Raw genomic sequence first — 25,603 nt, 5'->3', positions numbered from 1 at the left:
TTTTTAAATTTTACAAAATATTAGTTTTTCAACGAACATGAACTTCTTTGTTCAACGCATTGGGAAAAATAGGAAACTAATTCAAGAAAATTATAAAAAATATCTAGGCTCTCCATATGGATGTCTTCATTCTAACAAAATAAAATAAAATTGAATTTCGATATATATAGAACAAGTTATGTGTTCAAACGTACACCATGTCTGAATTATAAATAATCAAACTTCAAAACTTAATAAAATGAAAAATATTCAACATATCACTATCAAACCAACTCATGCCCTAGATATTGATATTACAAACAAAAAATCGAAAAAATTGGAAAAAAAAATTTAGAATCTAAAGACAAAATGCTACAAATTACTAATTTACATCATCTTAAAACTCTTGATAGTTTAAAAGTTATAGTTGTCGAAAGGTGAAGATTATTTAAAAAATGTTCAACTCAATGTCAAAGTTGGCAAAAAAGTAGGAAACATCATTGTAAGTTCACCCATGTTCAAAAGTAGATTGGCAAGGTGCCTTTATGAAAGATTGCAAAAAAGTAGGAACCATTATTGTAAGTTCACCCATGTTCAAAAGTAGATTCGCAAGGTGCCTTTATGAAAGATTGTTTTGAACAGTTGAGATGCCCATGGTTAAGTCTCATTCATCAAAATGTTGCCCACCAACTAAAACATATATCATGCCTTAATATTTAAGATGGAATAGCCACAAAATTACAAATTTTTTGCTCTGTGAATTTGGACAATGGCAAAAGTTACTATTTAGCATTGAGAACAAATGGTACAACAAAATATTTCATTTGAGCACTAACAGTACGACACTATTCTTTTTATAATAAAAATTATTTGAATCTAAATACATTAATTCCAATGCATTACACTTTGAACTTTTGAGTATTCGAGCGAAATGTACTTTCTAATTTCGATGTCAATTAAAATTGATTTCTTTTGGTTGAAGTAGTAATATCAAGAAAATTGTACCATCTAATGCAATACAATATTCATATTTTTTCAAACATTGATATCAAAATCCTCATGTACATGCAAAGCTATACTAAGATCATTCAGTGATCAGTTTGGAGAAGTGAAGTTTCTCATTTAATAAACCAACTATTTTTATGCAAAGAAATTTTGATTAGTTCAGGCTCAAAATAATGTACAAACCTCGAATAAAATTCCCGCTTTCTTATGATGTACCCACCAGGAAGTTATCTTCCTTGGGATAAAAGGAACCTTCTTACATGTTACAACCATCTCTTGAATACACAATGCGAGCCATACTCACACGTTAGAGCCATCTCTTGAAAACACGAATGTAAGCCATCTTCACCAGCTGGCCGACAAAGAAGTAACCCAAAATAGCTATAACCAAAAAACCAAAGTACGAAAATGGCAAGTTCTTCATGCCCATAATTTTGCCAATCACGGTAAATGGAAATGCTATGCCTATTGCAGATATTATCACAGTCGCACATATCAATGGCCACGATGCCCTCCTTTGAATGAAAGGAATTTTCTCTGTCCTCATCATGTGGATGATGAGAGTTTGCATAAGAAGTCCCTCCACAAACCAGGCTGAATGAAAAAAATCTTGTTTGTCCACTACGTTTGCATCATAGTACCAACATATAAAAAAGAATGTAACAATATCAAATATGCTACTTATGGGACCATTACACAACATAAAAGTAGCTACATCATTTGCTGACCACTGGTGGGGTATTTTAACATATTCTGGATCCATTTTGTCCCAAGGAATGAAAATTTGGCTGATGTCATAAAGAAGGTTTTGGGTCAAGAGCTGCATTGGTGTCAACGGATCAAATGGAAGACAAGCAGTTGCAACAATCACAGAGACTACAGTTCCTAAGTTGGCCGCAACTGCCATTTGTATGTATTTCATGCTATTGCCGTGTGTTATTCGACCACGTTCAACTCCAGCAACAAGAACATTAAGGTCCTTTTCTAATAGAATTATTTGAGCTAGATCTTTGGCAACGGATGCACCTGAATCCACTGTGATTCCCACATCGGCACCTTTGAGAGCTAAGGAATCATTGATTCCATCACCAAGGAAACCCACAATGTGATTTCCCATTTTCAGTGACTCAACTACCTGCAGCTTTTGTATGGGTGTGAGCTTTGCTAAAACAGTCGCCTTTCGAACAACATCATGGAAGCTTTTGTCCTCAAGCAATTCAAGCTCGGGCCCAGTAATAACATGTGTTGTGCGAATGCCAACTTCTTTGCAAACTTTAATTGTGACAGGAAGAGTGTCCCCTGTCAATACCTTAACCTTGACACCCTTTTCTGCAAGTTGCCAAAGAGCCTCCTTGACGGACTCCTTTGGGGGATCAAAAAATACTAGATAGCCAACGAACACCATGTTCTCCTCGGCAGTATCATTGCAGCTACTTTCTGAGATGACCTGAAACATGAAGACCAATTAAACAAAAATAAGAGGAAAATAGCAGTCCTTTGTCTTCTTTAGTTTCATGTCATTACTTGAAAACTATTCAGTTCTCATTGTTTATGGAACATTTTTTCCCATCTACTATGCATGTTTTATTCGTTGAGTGGGTGGTAAAGGCGGGGGTGGAGAGGGGCGGGTGGGTGCATGTGTGCATGCACTGAAACCTGGGAACAACTTTAGCAACAAACATCTCTAACGCATTTTATGAAATTTAATACACCTAGTCTGCAAGGAGGAAGAAAAAAAGGGTATTTATATTAATATTTGAATATGGAAGTAATAAACAGGTTTGAAATACAAATCACTTAGAGACTTTAAATGGAGAACTTTGGGGCATTGCCAAGATAACCACAAGTTATAAAGGGTACAAGCAAAACACCAACATATAGAGTGAAGGGCCTTCAAGAATGAAACTCTATGTCCTCAAACCACAGCTTTAAAAAACAGAGATAAAATGATAGCTTTGGCTGTTTCTCCAGGTCACATGTTGGCACATAGAAGGAAAGAAATTCACCATGACCAAAATAAGTTAATGGGTCTCTAAGATTGCAACCAGAAAGCAGGTGAAAGGAGATCCCAAAGCGTATCCCAGCTAAGGAGAAAGGTCCATATAGTTCATAATTTCTTTAAGTCAAAAGGGGATTGAGCTATTTAGAAGAAATTAAAGCATCCTTGAAAAAAAAAATGAATCAGACAATATTGGTAAAGAAAGTGGTTTTGAAACAAAGGTAAGTATAGGATGCTATCTCAGACATAAGTAAAACGATGTTATGTGGTTTAGAAACAAAGGTAGCATAGGATGCTATCCCAGACACAAGTAAAACAAGGTAAAACAATGTTATTTCACAAAGGGTTAGACAATGTAACATCACATTTGCCCCATCATTTCTCAACCCCCCTCATGTAAAATAGTTCAGTAAAGCTTCCCCTAAGAAAATAAATGAAGTTGCATCCAAATATAATAAGATGAAACAACAAACTAACATTGTCCTCAAAAGTGTTAATTAGGAATCATCATCAACTTCCTGCTGGAGTAGGTTTGTTGGAGGCATAGCCTACATTGATGGGGCATTTGAGGAGTAATGCTACAGCAAGATTCCTAAAAGCATTTCAGTGAGAAAGAAAAGAAAGCATTCCTGACATCTGAGGCCAAAAAACCCTTGATTTGAGTGAAGAAATTGGTAAAATATAGCTCTGCATGAGATCTGATGAGTACTGATGAGTAGTTCTGGCTGTCCTCCAGGTCCTCACCCCTAGGTATGATAGAATTCAGGTATCCAATAGCTTCGGTTGAACAGCAATGACTAGTAGGACTAAAAATGTTACTGATAAGAAATCAGTTGATGAGGGTTGTTTACCACTACCAGTGTGCATATGATGAAAGAAATATAATATCCAGATTCTACACAGCTAAACTAGAGAAGCACTGAAGTGTTTAACATATGAACACAAACACCCTTCTAAGTGTAATTACACACACAACCTAACAATCAACATAATAATACAACACTAACAACAATATATTCAATAATTATCAAAATTGACAAACTCGTACAAAAGTAAATAGTGATTGGGCAAAAGAAAATTTACAACTTCAATAAAAGAGTACATAGTTTTCTATAAAACGTCAGCAAAATTGACATCTCATCTCTCATCATAACATATCCAGAAAGAAAACAATACTTAAAGGAGGTGGAAGAGAAGATGAAGTTTCTTCAACTATCTTCTCTTCTAGGTAGGTTTCAATTAAATAATAAAGAAATCTGAAATTCTACATACAAAAGGCCTGCAAGAAGTACAAACTTTGAATAGACTATCTCCTCTAATATGTTCTAACTAAATAATGACACTGTTAGAAAAGGCTCATAAGACCCCAACAAAATTTCAATAGATTATCTTTAAGTTGTATATACTGTTCAAAATGCTTCAAAAAAACTGAAGAACAGGATGAGGTGTCTGTGATCACAAACCTTAAAAAGATAATAGAGACCAGCCTAGGTCCTGTAAGTCACCAAATCTTCATCTCAAGATGAACTAAACATCCAAAGATGAAATGCCCTTCCATCTATGCCTCACTAAAGGAGAAAAGCCAAGAAAATTAGTTTCTGCTCGGAAATATAAGTCTGTCGCTGATCTAAAATGATGAGAGCACCTGAGGATAAACTTGAGTCTGTGTGACCAATGATGCCAGAGCAGTCTAGCTGAGTAACAAAATGATTTAATATTCAGTGAAAGTGTTTTCATTAAAAACCCATCTTAGGACTAAAAGATCCAGGATGTCCTACCTAGAATTTTGAATGAAGCTCCTGCAGATGTTATTTCTAGTTCTAGCATCAATCTCTTCCTTAGAGGAAAGAGGGCCAGGAGTCATATGGAGGAAGGTTGACGATCAAGATGTCAACTATCTATAACTACAGGTTCCAAATAGTCTCTCTGATTAGACTGGCCCAAGAATGTGTCCCTCTTTGAGAAGCAAAAATCCGGATATTGTTATCTAGCACGCATTGAAGCAATGCCTGCCATCATCCTTAGGATTCCTTACCATATGGAGCTAAGTGATTAGTCTCAGAACAATCTCAAGAAGGGGATATACCTCAAACTCTTAATGCACAATGTTCTGGAAAACAATCTGTTTGCATTAATTATCCATTGGAAGACAGCTCTTCACACAAGCTGACAATCTATGTCCTAGAGTAGGGTCCTGTTGTGACCATTTCACACATCGCCCCATTAAAATGGGGACCCCCTCTTTTTGCTCGTTTTTGCTCGCCTTTCTCTCTGCTTTTTAGGATTTTGGTTTAGTATACCAGTTGTCTGGACTAGGGTCAAACCTTAGGGTTTCTGTTACTGTGTTTTCAGGCCAGAGTCCAGTCCAATTTTGAGCTTTTGAGCTTCCTCTCGTGGAATGCAATTTTGAATAAAGTGAATTCGCCAGAGGCTAAGTGAGTTGGTCTAGTTTCAGTCGGAATTTTGAATGCAGAGTCCAAATTTGTCTAAGTGTGAATGATGAGATTTTGATTTTTGTCCGATTGAGTAATTTTGACCAAATTTTGAAAATTTTGATGATTGATCCCGGGCATTGGAAATAACTTGTTTTTGCCTTGTGAAGTGATTAAACTCCCAAAATCTTGATATTTTGGCCTGTAGGAGCAAAATCGCTCCTGTCCCTCAGTGAAGGACCGGAGCTTGTTTCTCAAGATTTTACTGTCTCTGCAGGATCAAGACAAATTTTTGACTGGAAATGATAAAGGGAGGCATGATCTTTCCGTTGAATATAATTTGAAGAATTTCACAAGCATGGAAATGAGCCAGGAGCAAAAATCGCTCCTGTCCCTCAGCCAGGGACCAGGGCGAAATTCAGTGGTAGCTCTCGTCCCTCTCCCAGGGACCAGAGCGAATTTCCTCATGAGGCATGTTTTGGGCAAAGATCAAGCAAGTTTTGAGTTCGAGGCAAACGAAGAAGGCGTAACGAACCTGTTGGAGACAAATTGAAGAGTGCAGGACGCCTGATGAACTCTATATTGGCCTAGGCGCTCCTATCCCTCAGTAAGGGACCAGAGCGATTTTTGCCTTAGGTCAATTTTTCACTAAGTTAGAACGAATTTCATGCCAAGAATAGGTGAAAGGATCCACATCGAGTCCATTGAAGATAATTTTGGAAGTTAGCAAAGTGTGATTGAGCCTAAAACATCAAATTCGCTCCTGTCCCTCAGCCAGGGACCAGGGCGAAATGGTATTTATCTTGCCTTCCTCCCAAGTTTAAACCACTCTAAGTCAGGATACAAGCTGGCAAGGACGTTTTGAGGTGTCTCGACGAAGAACGGAGTTACAAAGATTGACAAAGATGAAGGATTTGCACTAAAATGCCCAAGTTCGCTCCTGTCCCTCAGTCAGGGACCAGAGCGAAATGTTCAAATGAGGCCAAATTTAAGTTGCCATTCACATTTTAAATGTTTGAAAGGAAGTAAGGGACATCGTTTTGTACTTTGAAGACAATTACAAGTTAATATGATGAACGATTTGCACTAAATCTTCAAGTTCGCTCCTGTCCCTCAGTCAGAGACCAAAGCGAAATTTCTATGGAGGCTTAAATTTTGAATGTTAATCACATTTCGTACGTTCAGGAGGGATCAAATGACACCGTTTTACATTGTGAAGGCGATTGCAAATTGATGGAAACTAAGATGAGCTCAAGATGTCAAAGTTCGCTCCTGTCCCTCAGTCAGGGACCAGGGCGATATTCATTATATCAGCCAGTTCTTCCAAAAATCACGCTAAGTAAAGGATGTACAAGGTTGCACAGGGTCAAAGTGTCCTTAGGAAGATAATATGCGAGGAAGTTAAACATCAAAAGGTGATCAAATTGAGCCAAGAAGCTAAATCGCTCCTGTCCTTCAGGCAAGGACCAGGGCGATTTTCATTAAAACACTCATTTTCCTTCGAAGATCATGTCAAAGCAAGATTATATTGGGTCGAAGATATCATTTGGAAGGCAATGAACAAGAAGCAAAGGTTGAAGGACGGCAAATTTAGATTAGAGCACCAGGTTCGCTCCTGTCCCTCACCAAGGGACCAGGGCGAAAATCCTTCAAACTTCAAATGTGCCTCGTAAAAGCCAAGTGAAGCGAGCGTGGAGTGAAAGACTAACGTTGTTACTTCCTCATGATGAAGATTGGTGATCGAAGAAGCCAAGGTCAAGGAGAAAACATAAGGTTCGCTCCTGTCCCTCACCAAGGGACCAGGGCGATATCAACCTCAGGAGGCACTCATCCACAAAATCAAGTCGATCAAGCTCGAGATTCCTTGCAAAAATGCCAGTTTCAACGTGAAGATTGTGATTTTGAACGTCAAAGGTAAAAGAATCAAGGCTAAAATGCAAGTTCGCTCCTGTCCCTCTCTCAGGGACCAGAGCGATATGGTTTGTATCTTTCCACCTTTCCAGTTTTGGCGCTAAAACACATTTTTTGAATTTTATTAAATGCTAAAATCGATAAATTTAAAAAATTCAATTAAATAGCATTTAAAAAATTGCGCATGGACATTTAATTAATTATTTTTTGCCTTTAAAAATCGAATTAATTAATTGCAAAGGCATTAAATGAATTAATTATTATTTTAAATAAAAAATCAAATTGGAGCGCTTGGATTTAAATATTTACAAAAGTCGGCCATTGGTTTTTATTAAAATTGCTTTTAATTATCTTTGTTTTTACCAAGTCGGCCTTGAGGTAGTTGTAAGGGTAAGCGCCTATAAAGGGAGGTGTTTATTTCGTTTTCAAATCATTATTCAAACATCCTTCACATGCGATTTGGAGTGGTGCGAATTGTGTTCAAAGTGGAGCGAATTTCCATTCCAAGCAAGGTGCGAATTTAGCAAAGGAAGTGGTGCAAGCATCATCCAAAGGAGTGCGTGTTAGTTTCAAGTTGAGCGAATTTGCCAAAGACCACGTCAAAGACCCCCCCCAAAGGTGGCGAATTGCTAAGTGGACGTTCATTTGAAGAGAGATCACGTTGAAATCTTTCAAGCATCGATTTTTGCCTAGGCGATTCTCTTTATTTTGCATTTTAGAGTTAGCTCTCAAGTGAGGTATGGCAAAGTCTTGTTTTGTTTTAAATTTTGATCGTCATAGCTTGAAAATTTTGAATTTTGAGATTTTGAATCTCAGTAGCTCAATCGTCATTTAGGAAATGATAACTCAAGGACTTATCATGAAGTTTCCTAAAATTAATCTAATCTATGTTATACATTGCAAAATCTAGTTCTTATTATGAAATGTCGTGTAGGTATGGCGACCCCGAAGGCGGGAGCATCCACCAGTCGTCCAGCTCTCATGAAGGAAGATCAAAAGACCGAAGAAGTGGAGACCAAGATCGTGTCTAAATGGAGCAACATTGGAGATACCAACTTGGGCAACTTCAGTACGAAGAAGTTTCGAGAGGTCCCTTACATTGGCAAGCCATCACCTGTCGCCCGGAGGATAATTGAAAGCGGCATCATTAAGGCGGCCGGCTTCCCTCCAGCAGTACAGTGTCATGAGTTGATGATCGAGTGCGCTCGTCATTATGATCCTCAGTCCAGAACGATCGTGTCCAAGGAAGGAAACACTTTAGCTTATCTTTCAGAGGAAGCTATAAGTGAGGCTTTCCATCTTCCAGAGCACAGAGATATGGTCTACAAGAGCATAGAAGGAGCCAGGTCCATGTACGAAGATGATCCAGATGCTTGTCTAAGCATCATCAACAAGAACTGGTTACTCAAGAGTCGTCCTCGTCTGAGTAAGATCCCGAACACACCACACAGGATTGATTTCCAGGAGGAGTACAGAGATTTGATTACAATGCTCAACCGAGTCACAGGTGCACCTCAAGCTTTTTACTTTGAAAAGTGGATGTTCTACTTCATCCAGGTGATAGTTCAGGGAAAAGGAACAATTCATTGGGCTAGAATGATTAGCCATTGTTTGGACGTACAGTTGAGGAGATTGAAGGCTACCAAATCCTTCCACATGAGTTCATACGTCATATATGCCTTGATCAGGAGCTTCGAGTACGCAGGACTACCTCACAGAGGAGTGATTGGAAGAGGAACCGGCGAGGTCAGAGTTTGTGATTCCTATGTTCACTTGCATCATCCGCCAGGAAGCAACTACAAGTTAGTTAATGATACCTTCACAATGAACATCACGAGGACGTTGCAAGGCGGGATTCACAACAAATTATCTCAGGATGCACAGGAACTAGTAAAGAGGTATGGTGCTTGGTTTATCCAATTTCCAAAGTTTACTTATATCAGAGTTCATGGATGTCCTTCACCTCCATACATGTTGCCGAGATATCCGACAGACAGAATAGTGTTACTTGAGGTAACAAGACAGTTGGCAGCTTATGCGAAGGCATTCAGACACAGACATGGAAATGGAGTTCCTCTACCTATCATATTGGGCAATTCAGTTGAGGTATGTCCTAATGCTTTAGCCATGGATGACGCAGAGAAGGAGTTAGCTTTGTATTCTTTTTCATTCTTTGCCTTGAGGGAGAACTTTGATCCACATGGATACATAGAGGGGACAGTCGGTAGGAAGTTTAAGCATGAGTTTCAGATAGAAGATTTTCTGATGAATCTCTTAGACGATCTTGAAGTGAAAAGAAAGATGCATTCTAGATTGCCTTTGGATTTCATCAGGAAATGCAAGATTTACAGAGTGGCCGACCAAGCTCAAGACAGTGGCAGACATCTCCAGTCATCTTATGATCGAGAAAGCAAATCAGTAAGGTTAGATTGGAATGAGCCCGAGGTTGTGGATCTAGATGCTTTGATGGCTCCAGTCTTGTCTTGTACTCGCAGATGGGTTGATGTGCAGCATCAGAAGTTGAGAGAACAAGGCATAGCTATGACTTTCACTTTGGAAGAGAGACCAGTTGAAGGAGGAGCAAGTGTAAGTGAGGGTAATCCTAATCCCAGAAATGCAAGCGAAGGCAACCTTCGAAGTGTAAGTGAGGGCAATCCCCCTCCAAGAGGCTCAAAGAGGAAAGAGAGACCTGAGAAAAGAGAATCCTCCAAGAGGAAGCAAGAGGCCAACCGAGATCGTTCATCCGGCACATCTTCTCGACAGGAGAAGAGGACATCTGAGATAGAGGAGTCCATGGAGTCAATGGTACAGAATGATAAAGAAGGACAGGCACCTCGAGGGTCACCAAGTGGATCTCTCCAAGATTATGAGTTACATGAAGACAAGAACAATGACGAGGTAACATCTCCTCCTAGAGAAGAAGAAGCATTGCATAAGGAGATACAAGTTAAAGAGACAAGATCGGCTATCCCAGATTGGTTGAAGGAAAGATTAACGAAGGTGATTGTGATCGAGGACGAAGACAATGTGATTGATTTAGAGAGCCTTGTTGGACATTCTCAGGAAGTGACAGAGAAGAAGAAGGCTACCAAGATGTCCAAGATGATTAGGGATGAGACTGGATCCAGAAAGTTACAGATAGCTACACCGGCAGTGGACAAGTATGAAGGTGAGATCCTAGCAGAAGAATATGATGTAGAGACATTTGAGCTTGGTCCACTCACAGCCGAGCAGACACTAGATGATGCCACCGATTCGTTTGAGGCGTTGAAAGATAAGCTTAGGGAAGAAATGGAGAAAAATAGAAAGCTTGAGAGAGAAGTCGATGCATGGAGAGCATATTTCAGTCATCTCAATCAGCCTTTAGGACATCAGGATCCAGCAAGATCACCCATACAGGCACTTCCCCTTCAATCAATTGGTGAGGCAGAGAGATTCAGGAGTATGGTCCAGCGTATGAGTACTTGGATGGATAAATCTCATACAGTCGCCATGGAATTTGCAACAAGGATGATGCAGACCATTCACCGAGCTATTCAGGTTCTTGAGATTATCCACAATTTGATGATAACAGTAGCTGCTTTTGCTCATACCAAAGAGGTTATCATTCCTGTCTTGCGAGTAATCAGACAAACATCGAGGAAGGTCTTAGCACAGGAAAAGATCATGGATGGAGGACCTCACAGTTTACTTCAGTGGTCAACCTTACTCCAGATGAAGGAAGTTCTCTTCGAGGACATCAGTACTAGATGTAGCCATGTTGAGGAGGTGATCAACCCAATCCAGGACAAAGTATTTGAGGTACTGCGTACTATTCTTGACAGGAGGATCGAAGTTGAGACAGATGTGGATTTGCATGAATTGGAGGATAGAATCAAGGTCATCTTTTGCAAGGACGCTAATATCACAGATGAGCAACAGGACCAGATGTTTGCTACCATGCTCTTGATTGAAAAGACTAGGGAACTTGAACCTGGATGGGACGCTGCTCTTCTCAAGGCATTTGATCAGGTCATCCACTTGGAAGAAAGAATGAAGAATCTTCCCGAGATTCCAATTGCTGAGATCGAAGGAATCGTATCAAGATTCATTGCATATGCTAAAAAGGAGCATTGGAAAGGGAATAAGATTCTAGATGAAAGGTTGTTATAGATGACATGGCATCTTAATTGTCATTGGTCTATGTCTCCTAGGTTTTTGTGCCAAATTTAATATTTGGCTATGCATTTAATATTGTTCAGTAAAAAAGAGGCTATTTGTAACAAACCCTAATTAGGGTTTAGGTGTCATGATCTTGACCGTTGATCTGCTTTTTGATCTGGACCGTTCATTGTAATTGAGGATGCTATTTATACCCTCATTTCATTTCATTTTGTAATCAGATATTAGAAGAAGATTAGATTATTGATGTATTAGAGAGATTAGAGTTTAGAAGCAATTTACTTTGGTAGCAAGATTGAGCTTGGAGAAAGGAATTCAAACAATTGTTGTACATGATGGCTTTGAGATCAATAAAATATTGAAGTTATGGTGTTTTGTTGCAATTCTCTTGGTTATCTTCATGGTTGTACATTTTTCTTGAATCACTCTCAATCAAAGTAGTGTGTTAATTCGAAGGACAAAGTGTTGGACTTGATCTTTGGTAGGATTCGCTTTCCAAACCACTAGCTTCTTGCTGATTGTAGGAACGCCTTGCGTGGTCGACTGGAGATATTGGAATCACTCAAACCTTCAATCATTGTTGTATCTTGGATATGTACCTTCGTGGTAGTGTCTTTGATCTTTGATGTATTGAAAAATCATTTGTTACCTTAGAAGATCGCATCAATTTCAATTGAGTTGTTAATTTATGGCAAAATTGAAGTTGGTAGAATCTCACCAAGTCTTGTCCACATCAAGTCATTCTTAGGGTTAGACTAGATTAGACCTCTTGCCAACCCTATCCTTTTGTTATTTTTTTGAAAAAGCTTGTTTAGTTTAGCAAAATCTTCGGCAACGTAAGGCCCCTTGATGACACAGCAATCACAACGACCACTGGTGCTTATCCACACGTAGAGACCCTACTAAAAGAACATTGGAGTCATCCTAACTGATCCTTCTTGCGAAATCTTCAGCAGTTAGCGACTTTATTCAAGAGAGGATAAGATGTCTTTGGGTATTTTATTCTATGTATGATTGTGTACAAAATACACGTCAACAGGTCCCCAATTCTTGAACCATAAAAAAGTAAGGGTTTTAATAATTGATTCAAATAGCTTTGTTTTGGATGGAGTGTTCTAGAAATGAAGCTCGAAGTAATTGTAATATGCTACACAAAATTTTAAACCAATTTTTTGCAATTTTGTTGTACAGGCATTTCATCAAATAGTTTGCATGCAATGGTGTATGGGCTTCATTTCATGAATAATCATCATAGAACTGATTCCTCCAATGCTAGCACTCAACATTTATTTTCTTAATTAAAATTAGAATAACATAAGCACATCCAGAAATGATTGATTAGTTTATTAATTGCTATAGCAAACTGAAAGTTATAGAAATTACACAGACGCTTTGAATTCTAGAAAGTATTATTATTTAAGCAATGGCTCTTGAAATAGTTCTTACCAAGATTGTGTTCCTCAATTTTGTCTCCCCTAATGGGACATATCAAAGCCATGCTCTTATAATCTTAGCCACAACCTCATTATAATACAAAAAATGAGCAACATCTAATGAAATGCCACTAGCAAAGAACATTTTGCCAATGGCACATTTGAATATTAAATATCTTTTCCACTAGGTTGGAAGAACTTGTCACTCTATGTTTCTCCTTAAGCTATATTCAGTATTCGAAGGGGACAAATCCCCCGCACCCCCAAAATCCTCACATTTCCAAGACGAGTACATCTTTGCGACATGGGGCCTTGGGGAAGACATCCCCCCACCACACAACCACAGCCCTCAGGACTCAGAGAATGCCACCAAATGACAGGGATGCTGGGAAGTCCCTAAGACGTCTAAGGGACTACTGGGTGCCCGCTAACCATCACAGGGACACCCAAGCATCTTCCATGGCCAATAGGACAAAAAAATTTAATTTAAAAAACTCATTTTTTTATGGCAACCACTGCCCAAGGTCGAACTATAATGTCTAATGGGCCCCACCAAAGCCTCTTGAACCCTATATAACACGCTAAAATCCACAATTTTACTCACAAATTAATTTCAACAAGAAGGTTGAGAGGAGTAAAAGAGTTAGAATGAAGGACTGAAAGAGTGAGAGTGAAGTGTTGCTAGTGCAAGAGGGTTGAGGAGGAGCAAGAAGAAGAGGGATTCTACACCAAGTTGCAAGGATTTTTCAAGCATAAAGTAGGATTCTATGGCTGCTTTTTAATTTTTTTAATTAGTTTCATATTCAAATTTTAATTTATTTGATAATTTCATAGACATGGTTGCAAGTATATTCATTGTTCAATGTTATTGCTCATTGTTCATATTTTCAAAGATTCAACATTGAAATTTGAAAATGAGAAAAAAAAAATCATATTCATAGGCATGGCTGTAGGTTGTCACATTTTTTATTTTTTATTTAAGTTTACTGTTTTAGTGTTTTGCAAATTAGTTTTAGTAGCTTACATGTTCAAATTTTTTATTTTTTATTTTGACATTTGTCAAACTGGGATGAAACTTTTGTGTATCCTCTGCTTCTACGCTTCACGCAACCTAAAGTAAGAAAAACAAGAAATCCTTGGTTGACAATGATTAAGAACAAAGATATTTTTTTGTGTATCCACCACTTCAGTGCTTCGTGCGACCTAAAGAAATTGTCTTAATCCTTTGCATTACTCTGTGCATCGTTTGAATGTTAATTTTAAAATTATTAAATATTGCAGTTTCACAATTAGTTCCCATGGCATGAGTGACGATGAGGTTGAGTTTCAAAGTGAAAGTAATGAATCCAATTATGCACTTGACGTTGAGGCCGAGAGGGGTGATCATAATGGTGAAACCACAACGACAAGTTCCATGATGAGTGTAGTTGCAAGTATGAATTGCCCCTCCACATTACCAGCAGATTTTGCTAAGGGTCCCTTTGATCGTAAGTCTCCTTTGAAACAAATTGCAACAAAATTACACAAGAAGCTTGGAACATCTAGGGGCACAAAGTTGTGGAAATACCACTTTTGTGTCCTTGAATTTCAAGGCAGCATTACCAAAGTTAATTCCCACCTCCTTCATATATGAGTAAAAGGTGTGGAAGGATGTAAGTTTTTCAAGAGACTAACAAACCTAAAATTCAAGTTGAGATATGTAAGCTATAGGGTGTTAGTAGTGAAGACAATGTAGTTGCACCTCTATCTGATTCTTTCTCTCATAAGTCGATGGGTCATCAAATCCAACCACACGGTTCTATTTCTACCTTATAGAGGGAAGTTGCATGCCTGCCAAGGTCTTCTTCAAGGATCCATGCGGCAGAGGCTAGGGGAAAGCCTAAGTTGACAAGTGATGCTCCTAACCCGATGGTTGAATTATTCTTTGTCTCATAAGTCGATGGGTCATCAAATCCAACCACACGGTTCTATTTCTACCTTATAGAGGGAAGTTGCATGCCTGCCAAGGTCTTCTTCAAGGATCCATGCGGCAGAGGCTAGGGGAAAGCCTAAGTTGACAAGTGATGCTCCTAACCCGATGGTTGAATTATTCAATGTGCAGATGAAGGACGATGTAGATGATGCTATTGGCAAATTCTTCTTTTCCAATGGCATTCCTTCCATGTGGCTCGATCTCCTTATTATAGGGAGGTGATGGCGATGGTAGCAAGGCCAAGACCATCATATGTGCCACCAAGGGAGACAAAATTGTGGACCACAATCTTGGATAATAACTATTCCAAGATAAATGTGTTAATGAAGAAAACGAAGGAATGGTGGGTGGCAAATGGATGCGAAATAGTCATGGATGGGTGGACAAATATTAGGCATCATCCACTCATCAATATCATGGTTACATGTTCAAAGGGCCCATATTTTCTTAAAGCAATTGATTATTCAAGGCACTGCAAAGATGTCGATTTTTAGTTTCAAAACCTCAAGAATGCTATTGAAGAGGTTAGGCTACAAAATGTGGTCCAAATAGTGACAGATGTGGCTCATGTGTGCAAAGCTACGGGAAAATTAATTGAGGTATCTTATAGACATATTTGGTGAACTCCTTGTTGTGTGCATGCCATGAATAATGCATTCAAGGAGATGGGAAAGATTGATTGGATCAAGGCAGTGGGAAATGATGCTAGAGACGTGCAGATGTTAATCTGCAACCACAGATGCATTCTTCAAGATCTTCTCTAAAAGGGAATTTTTGAAACCTATTGAGACTAGATATGCATCATATTTCATTCTCTTGAAGAATGACTGAGTTGGAAGAGGCATTGAACTACTGGTTATGAATCTTATGATAGAAGAATGGAATAGATGGCCGGAGTCCAAGATAGAGAAAGGGATGAGGGTGAGGGATATAGTGAAGGTTGATTTTTTGGGGGGTGATGCAAAATAAATAGTCTCCATCATTACTCTAGTTTTCAAGGTCATTAGATATGTGGATGCCAATGCACCTAGCCTTGGAGAGGTGTATGAGTGCATTGATACTATGCTTGACCAAATGAGGGTTGTCGTGCAAGATGACCACACATTAACATTCTATAATGAGTACATTTAGCCAATCATTAATCAAAGATGGGAGAAGCTCAACACTCCCTTGCACAAGGCTGCCTATGCATTGAACCCCAAGGGCTACAAGCAAAGGCCTTGTAGAGTTACACCCATACAAGATGCTGAGGTGAAGACATGGTCCTTTAAGGCCATCTAAAAAATGTACAATCTTGTAGAGGCCACATCATTTGTACCAAGAAGAGAAAATTTCCTACTTGTAGTGGTGATTTTGAGACAGCCAAGATGGATATAGCAATTATGGCACAAGAAGACTCAATTTTATGGTGGAATCACCATGGAGCAATTTCTTTAACTACCATTCTAACCATAGGATTGCTATCTCAAGTTTCTAGTTCTTCTACTACTGAGAGGAACTGGTCTACTTATAGCTTCATCCACTCTCTTAATATGAATAGACTTACCTCCAAGAGAGAAAAGAATCTTTTGGGTGTACATAATGGTTTGCATCTCACTAATTGTGAGGCACTTTTGTACAAAGAGAGTCCAACAACACAGTGGGATGTAGAGCCAAAGGAGCCAACACAAGTTGGCAAGGATGCTAGAGTTACACAGGTAGGGCTGGTTGGTATTACTCTGGCAAATCTTGACCATGTGGAGTTTACTTCCAGCAATTCGAGTGAGATGAGGAGCTTGAGGATGCTTAGAGGCCTCACTTCAGTCCATTTATTTTGACATAATTGTACTCGTTGTAATTATCATGAAATCTTGAATATAATATAAATTTTGAATTTTGAATTTTCATCGTTCAATGTTAAATTGTTAATGTTCACTTCAAAGTTTAGTAGTATTTAAGTTTTACTAATTTCCAAAGTTTCACTTCAAAGTTTAGTAGTATTTAAGTTTTACTAATTTCCAATGTTCACATCCTTTTATAACTATTTTTTCAAGTACTTATATGTACATAATAAAATAATAAAACCCTAAATAATAAAAACCCAAACAACCCTAAAACAGCATTTAATAATTTATAAACCCTAATGATAATTTCCAATTCCATATCTAAACAATATACTAATATGTTGAATATATAAACTGAAATCAAACAAAAAAACATATGATTTTGAATTTATCGTTTAGCATGAAAATACATTTTCCAAAAACAAAATATGAAATTCAATATTTGTGAAATCTTACCTTGATGGCTTGATGAAGACGATTGAAGTCTTCCTCTTGCTATTGCTTAATGCAAAGATAAAGTGTTGATGGTGATTTGGATTGAGGGTGGGCATGTATATTTATAGTTTTTATTTGGGCTTGGGGTGATGACCACGTGTGGGTATACAAGGGGGGCGGGGGGACGGGGGGAAGAGGACAGACTTAATACCATATTTAAAACTTGATCAATAATAATAACATCATTTGTTGAACATCAATAATCATGCACATGATTAGGGATGCCGTTGCTACGAATTGCCTTGAAACCTAGGGTTTCAGATTTTTTGCAGAACAATGGTGATTGCTCTAGACATTGGCACCACCCCTTGGGTTTTGCGGCGCATTCACATCTGGCCACAGGTGATTTGGGCCAAGTTTATTACTCTTCGATAGTGGGCAAACCTTTCAATGGCAAGAAAGCGATGTTTGGAAGAGCGAATAGTAGGGGAGATTGTCTTGTCCCCATTCCCACATCCCAAGGATGTCCCATTTTGAGAAACTCCTTGTTTTTTGGGGGAAATGGGCCCCATGGAACACTAGTAATTACTAATTAGGATTATCCTATCTTGTATCATTTCTATTCTGATATCAATATAATATGGTGAACCATCACTAGACTTCTCATGTGTTTTCAATTATATTTTCACGTGTGAATCCATCTACGGTGTGTAGGCATGTCCCATTTACTTATATATTTTTTATTAGTGAACAATTTGGCAGATCAATTTTCTTGTATTTCTTGATGTGAAACATTTATATAATTAGGTGTTATTTTTACTCAATAAGCAGTTTACAATTTAGAGTGAAGAAGAATTTATAATATTGCTAAGTTTTGGCCGATTGTGCTACCAACAATTTCCCATATTATAAATGAACAATGGTTCTAAATCAAGAGTATTATTAATGAAAGACTTAGAAATGGAAAGGTTAGTTACACAAGGTGATGAGGTAATAGATTAATTCTAAAAAAAATGTGTTATTTAGGGCACAATGCAATAGGTAGGTCCCTACAATATGAAGCTTTCAAGAAGTTAAATTGAAGTACAAAACATTGGCTTTCAAGTAAATCCAAAAGACCTATTGCATGTAGACATATTAAAGTAATTGTATGCAAAAAATTGCTTAATGAATGTTTCTTTTGTAAAACAATGGGCACCAAAAGAAGAAATTGCCCAATAATTGTTTATCTTTTAAAGAATAGCAAACCTGCCTTAAAGAATACATTAACAAAGTAATAAAGAGTATCAGATAAACACATAGAAGATACACAAAAATTCTAGTCAAGATGGTGATGCTGTAATGGAAAACAGAGAAGATAATGAAGTGAGTAGCCTAGATAAGGTCAACAATGTTGAAATGAAAGAGGATTGATTGTACAAATAATGAAGGGCATCAAGTTGTTAATGAATCAATTGATAACTTGGGGAATGCGAAAGAAACGCCAATATTTCCCCAAAGAAAAATGCTCAAGAACTTGTTTTAGACAAGTTAAAAGAAAAAATCTTGCTAATAAGTTGACACATGCCTGCAGTGTCCATGTACCCTCCAATGCTGCAAGAACAGTTCAACCTAAGGATGTTCATGGAATGTTGCTAGACAATCAAAATATACAAGACAATCAAAATAGAAATATGGATTGCATAAACCCTCTGTTTTAGGAGGAAATAATAGATCAATATATTGATATGGAAAATACCAATAAAAAAATGATAAAAAGAAGAGAAAACAACTTGACAGAGGGGACAGTTCTCAAAAGCTTGGGAAGAGAGGTAAAGAAGAAAAAAATCCCAAATGTTGTAATAAGTTGAATAAGAATCAGAGGACTTCAAACCCTCTATCTTAATCATAAATGAATATCAATTGTATAAGCTGGAATATTAGGGGACTTGAATACCCTGATAGAAAGGACATTCAAAGAGATTTTTGCAATAATAAAAATAAGTTGGATTTCTTCCTCTTGCAAGAAACAAAAGTAGTTGGTTTCTAGCTTGAAAATGTTTTAAAGTTTGTTTGGAAGAAGTCTGAATTTTATACCTCTAATCCCACTACGGGCAAAGGTGGGAAAGCCATTCTTGTTAGTAAAAAATGGTCTAATCTGTGGTAAATTGTAGATGCTCCTCACGCAATAAGGGGGTTTGGATCATTATTGAAAGGAGCAAGGTCAAATTTGGTATTTGTTCTTCTTATGCAGCAAATGACTATAGAGGATCAATCTTTGGAATTGGTTGGTTTCTTCTTTTTCTAAGGTCCCCTAAATCACTCGGAGGGGCTTTAATGTGATGTACCCTAATTAGTTATACTTTAAATTAACCTAAATTTGACCAAATCTAAAATAGGCAATTAAGTTTATGGGAGTATTTGTGTATATTGTTTTCCTGCAACACCAAATTAAAGAACAAATATGAAGTAATTCTTATAAACTAAAACATATGCTAATTAAATATATTGAATGACATCAACCTTCTATGTGTTAATAACCATTAGTATTGTATGCGTTAGATAAAATCAGATTATTATATCAGATTGTTACATTTGTTACATAAAATCAGATTATAGGTTAGTTGCCATTCTTTATTATCCAATTTCTTAGTGCATTAGGGTAGGCTAGTTGGATAGGGTGTCCCAGAGATCCTCCATCCTAGGCCCAAGAGCAGATGCTACGTCCCTCTCGGCTCCATATGGCAGGTTTTAAGCATCCATCATGGAGTGGTGTACCCAGTGAGGTATCCTATTGCCGTTCCCCCTCATCACAACCACCTCCTCTCTTAAGCCCAAGAGCAGATGCTTCATCCCTCTTGGCTCCATGTGGCAGGGGTTAGGCATCCACTATGGAGTGGCATGCCTAATAGAGGGTCCCTTCTATACAATGAACAATCTTGTCTAGGATATTCAAATGAAATTATATCTAATATCCAATTCAGTCCATCACAGATATACAGTTACTGTAACTTAACATTGTCATCACAAGTTCCCTTATATTATGTTAGTGCATTATATCAGGTTATCATCAATGCTTTATGTTAATAATATCTTGTTATCATCATTAGTCCTTTATTTGCCATTATTTCATTATAATTGTTACCTTGTCTCTTATATTATCAGCATTACATTGAAATACAGTATTATTCCAGATTATAAACAGATTTTGGTGGTATTATTTTGTATCAGTATTAATCATTTATTGTCATTATTCTATTACAATCTTTACATTATTCCTTATATTATTAGCATTATATAAATTTACAGTATCACAATAATTTGTGCAAACTGAATTTGATTGCCTTACGTATTCTTGGATTTAGGTATATATATATATATATATATATATATATATATATATATATATATTATGTTTAACAGCATTGTAATTTTAATTTTGATTGAACAATTATATTTAATTTGCCTTTCCCACTTTATATTATATTAGAATTAAAAATGTCCACCTTAGTTCATGTTTATTGATGCACACATAGAATTTTATTGTATAACATACTGGCTGATTTATTTTAATGTTAACTCAGAAAATCATACATCCACATACCTGTCACTACCTCTGTGTTTTAATTCCCAGCCAGCAGTCTTGATAACTACCTTGCTTCCCTATCCTTGCTGGCAATCTGGAAGATCTATCCTTATTCACAATGGCACGGAGGGGGGGGTATTTATCCTTTCCCCATATCATGGTGAAAAGCCACAATGGTCCCTTAATGAGCAGCGCCTCCTTTTAGAAGGGTCGCTGTCCTTCTATCTTTAATGACTTTGGAAACTATTCAAGCCACCTTTTAATGGATGGTTATCGGGCCTTGGTAAATATAGGAGTTAACAAATATAATATATGTTTAAATACAAAAGCATCATTATATTATAATGTATATTATTAATAAATATATTGTTAATGCATCATTTCTAATATAATGTATATTGTTAAAATAATAACATCATTCAATATAAAATGTAAATTGATAATATAATATCATTTTAATATCAATGTAATATAATATGATTTTAATATTAGTTTATATGGCAAAAATTCTATTAATTATTTCTACTCTAAATGGGGGGACATGACATTTAACATGACTGAACATAAAGAGGATAAAACAGGTGGAATCCTGATGAAGTGGAAAGTTAATGAGTAGTATTTTTGGTCAAGGGCTAAGAAGATGTTGAGGCTTTTTGATCCCCTAGAGAACAATGTAAAGGATAGCAAAAGAATTTGTTTCACCTGATGCAATTACCAAAAGGATGGGAAATGAATATACACGAGCCTAGAAAGATTCTTTGAGCACAAGAATTATTTTTGTTTTGAAAATGATTTTAAAGAGAATTGTGTTTAGGTGCTCCCTTGTACTATATTAGACCACTACCCTATTGAAGCAAATATTATGATGAAAAGAGCAAAGAACTCTAAGAACATTTATTGGGGAAAATTTGTGGCAAGTTGTCTCTTTTCCAAACTATCAGTGAGAAATATGCCCTCGATAGAAGGAGATTCATAAATTACCTACAAGATAATCTTTTCACTAAGTAATCTCAACTGCAAAAGGACCCTGATAATCAGCAGTTAATTAATGCTCTTGGAGAGTAAGCATAAACTGAGATGTGTGCAGAACAAAAAAGCCCAAGGTGCCAGAATCAAAGCCAAGATGAATTGGCTCGGAGAGGGAGTTAAAGGTTCTAAATACTTTTTTACATGCTTAAAGCCAAGAACAATAAGGAGACAATTGGCCCTACTGTGGTTAAAGATTTTTGTTGCAACAAAAATGATGATATTAAATAAGTATTTAGAACCTTCTATAGAAACTTATTTACTACAAAGGTGTAATGTCCCCACTTTGAAATATAATTTAATAATGAATAATAATAAAAAATTAAAATACAAAAGAATAAAAATTAAATTCAAATATAAAAGAATATAATTAAATATAATTAAAATTTGATTAAAGTTAATGAATTGTCAAAAGGCATGAAATGATGAGTTGTGACTCCCCCAAATATGAGGTATAATTGGGGAATCAGAAGTGCAGATCTGATTGTGAAAGGTTGTGTCCCTTTCAAAGGGCAGAAATAATGAAGAGTTGCACTCTTTCAAAGGGTGCTAATGGTGAAAGGGTGTATCTCTTGCCAAAAGCCATACATGATGAAGAGGTGTGACCTCTCCCTCACATTGAGAGATATAAAGGAAAGGAATCAAAAGCATCCAGTGACATTGGTGCAGGAGCACCTAATTGGTCCTATGCCTCTATGAGGCGAATCTGAGATTTTAGTCTCATTTCATGTTGAATGTGTCTAAATAAGGTTCTATGAACCATTTGTTTAGGTTTGAGTCCATTTTTAGTGTTAGGTTGTTCAAGAATTCTATTAGGTGAATATTGTCATAATGTTGTCAAGAATGTCAAATAATGAGATCATGGTATGTAATAGTGGTCTAATAGCTATTTGATCTCATCTAGGCATATTTGGATGAATAGGAGTCCTAAAGGGTCAATTTATAAAGTTTTTGTAATAAATGAGCAAAATTGCCAATGTTGTCAAAAGTTGACAAAGCAATATTTTGCATTTACATGGGTAATTAGGGGTTAGTTGTTAAAACAAGTTCAAAAAGTAGTTGTAGCCGTTGGGGAAGGCTTGAATGGCCTTTAAATACACATATTCTCGGGCAATGTAAGGTTGGATGGGAAAAGTTGATGTATCAAAAGCAAGATTAATAAAAATATCATTGAGTTTTCCTGCAATTTTCTGAGTTTTCAGACGCAGCAGTCTGTTCAAGAGCAATTTCCATTGTTGAAACTTGATCATCTGCCTTGGAAATCCATTTGATATGGTGTGGGAATGAGTCTACTTTGATTCACTTTTTGTTTCATTTAATTACATGCTGTTTTGACAAAGATATATCATTTTTGGTGAAAACTGTCAATAACCTAATCTAGGGTAACCCGAGACTGAGAAAAATGCTTTTTGCTTTATTTCCACGTTGAATAACCACTCCAATGGGTGGAAAAGCCTTTGTATATTTGTACCTTTATGTCTTATTCCTTGCAGGGCTCCATGATGAGAAAAGTACGTGAAAAAGGTGGAGAAAATAACTGATTTCTGGGTCTCGGTCTGCTATGACAGTGAATTTGAAGGGTTTGAGTGGAGAAAGTGCATGGGCGGGGTTACCAAAGGTTGTTGAATGCTTAGTAAGATGTGGGGGAAGTCCAAGAACATGTTCCCAACATTGATCACCCATGAACAAGCCAAAGTAACTAAATATCCTTAACTGTCCTAAAACTTCATACTTGACTGTCATAATTTGACAGTGAATAGAATAACTGCACTTTGCAAACTTAGGAGTGGGGTTGTTGATGAGTTTGGTGTCAGAGAGAGGAGTGGGGAGGTTTCTCATCATCTTTGATGATGTTTGAAGGGTTGTGAAGAGAGTATGGTCCATGAGAAGTTAAGGCTGTCACAGTGAGACAGAGTTATGACAGCAGGGTACCTTATGTCTTTTAGGGTGGATGGGAGGGTGAAGCATGTTGTTTTGGTTATGATGGAGAGTCTCCATGAAGTTGACATGCAATACTTTGGGTTGGTATAAACTTGTTTGGCATTGGGAGTTGTGTCCATGGGCAATTAGGAGTCCTAAATTGGAGGACTTGTGTGTGTAAGGTTTGTGAGTTTGGTGTGACTTACCGGGTGGAAGGTCTTGAGTTGGCCTTGGGCAAGTTGAATAAGCCTAGACTAATGTGTGTCAATGGTTGGATGAGGGTTGAGGAGCATGGATTTACTTTTGGGGTATTGAAGCCTTATGAGTAACTAGTGATCCTGTGAGGGGTCTTGTGAGTCAGTGAAGGGTTGACACCTATTTGAATAGGTGAGTTGGGAGAAAACTCTCCCTGATAGATTGAGTTTGTTGGATGCTCTGCATCAGACATCACCATGGATCAGATCAGATCAGAACTGTTATTAAGTTACAGGCAGTGACATCCTTGTTCTTGGTGGTATACATGGGGATGTGCTTAATACGTATGCTTAATATATGAAGCCTGATAATGTTCTTATGTAGAATTTAATAGTAATATTAATATAGACTGCTATATGTATGACAGTCATACTTAGTTTCATATGCATTCATAGTACAACAAGATATTGGCATATTTACAGTCTGAAGCTCTTAACCAGTTCTAATTCCTTTTTCCTGAGGAGTGGTGTGATGCTATTAGGGAGAAGCGGAGTAAAACCATCTCATGATAGATGAGCCCCAAGGGTGAAAGAACTCATGATCCTGAAATTTGCCCAAGGGTGAATGGACTGAGGTTCCAGTAATCTGGTCTGCATTAGGGAGATGGTATCATCGCACCCTAGACAAGCAAGTCTCCCATCCAGGGTTAGAAATTAGAAGAAGATTAAGATTAGGCCTGAATAAGGACAATGCATAACTATGCTATGAGCAACCCTAGTCATTAATTCGAAATTACTGTAACATGGTAGGTAGTAATGTATGTTTCCCTTTGGGAATTGACAGCCTATAAATAGGAGACATTACAAGAGGATCACACAAATATTTGTAAACAAGCACAAGATATTTGTAAGAGAGTTATCCCAAAGAACATTGATGAGGAGGCCTCCATGCTTGACAAAGAAATTAGCAAAGAGGAAACTGGGTCTGCTATTCAATCTCTCAAAAATGGCAAATCCCATGGTGCAGATGGGTTGTCTAGTAAGTTCTATAAAGCTAGCCTTGATTCGGTAGTTGATGACTTCTTTCTAATTTATAAAGAAGCCATCAATAAAGGTTCTTTAGGAGACAAAATCAATAGAGGAATTATTAAGCTTCTTCCTAAAGAGGGAGACAAAACTAATATCAAGAAATGGAGGCCCATTACTTTATTAAATATCTCCTATAAATATATCCTAAAGTTTTTGGCCTTGAGATTATCTGATATTCTCCCAAGGATTATTAACAGTATTCAAAATGGTTTGATAAAGGATTGATACATTCTTGAAATCTTCACCACCAGGTAGAAATCTCCTGATTGGACCAAAAGGACAAACCATAATGTGGGAATGGTGTTGCTTGATTTTGAAAACGCATATGATAGGGTGGAGTGGTCTTTCATTTACTAGTTTTGGATGTTGATAAAGGATGGATACATTCTTGAAATCCACACCACCAGGTAGAAATCTCTTGATTGGACCAAAAGGACAAACCATAAAATGTGGGAATGGTGTTGCTTAATTTTGAAAATGTATATGATAGGGTGGAGTGGTCTTTCATTTACTAGTTTTGGATGCTTTTGGATTTCCCAAAGAATTTTGCAATATGATAAGAATAATGTTTCAAGAAGCAAATACCCAAATCGACATCAATAGCTCATTAACTTTGTCTTATACTCTGCGAGTCTGAAGAGTGCAGAGATCTATTGGGG

At 37.2% G+C, this 25,603-nt stretch overlaps 1 protein-coding gene across 1 annotated transcript in view; it reads right to left on the bottom strand.

Annotated features, from left to right (window-relative positions):
• Window positions 1-991: 991 nt before the first annotated feature.
• The window catches only part of LOC131031259 (uncharacterized), a 49,917-nt gene continuing 25,305 nt past the window's right edge, over window positions 992-25,603 (bottom strand). The window contains exon 9 of the mRNA XM_057962316.2: window positions 992-2,431. Coding sequence (XP_057818299.1) covers window positions 1,292-2,431 — 1,140 coding nt within the window. The 3' untranslated portion in view covers window positions 992-1,291. The remainder of the gene's footprint in view (window positions 2,432-25,603) is intronic.

The sequence above is a fragment of the Cryptomeria japonica genome, chromosome 8, assembly GCF_030272615.1.
Source record: "Cryptomeria japonica chromosome 8, Sugi_1.0, whole genome shotgun sequence".
Classification (NCBI taxonomy): Eukaryota; Viridiplantae; Streptophyta; class Pinopsida; order Cupressales; family Cupressaceae; genus Cryptomeria; species Cryptomeria japonica.
The sequence above is the reverse complement of the archived record's forward strand: the minus strand, read 5'-3'. Positions and strand labels throughout refer to the sequence as shown.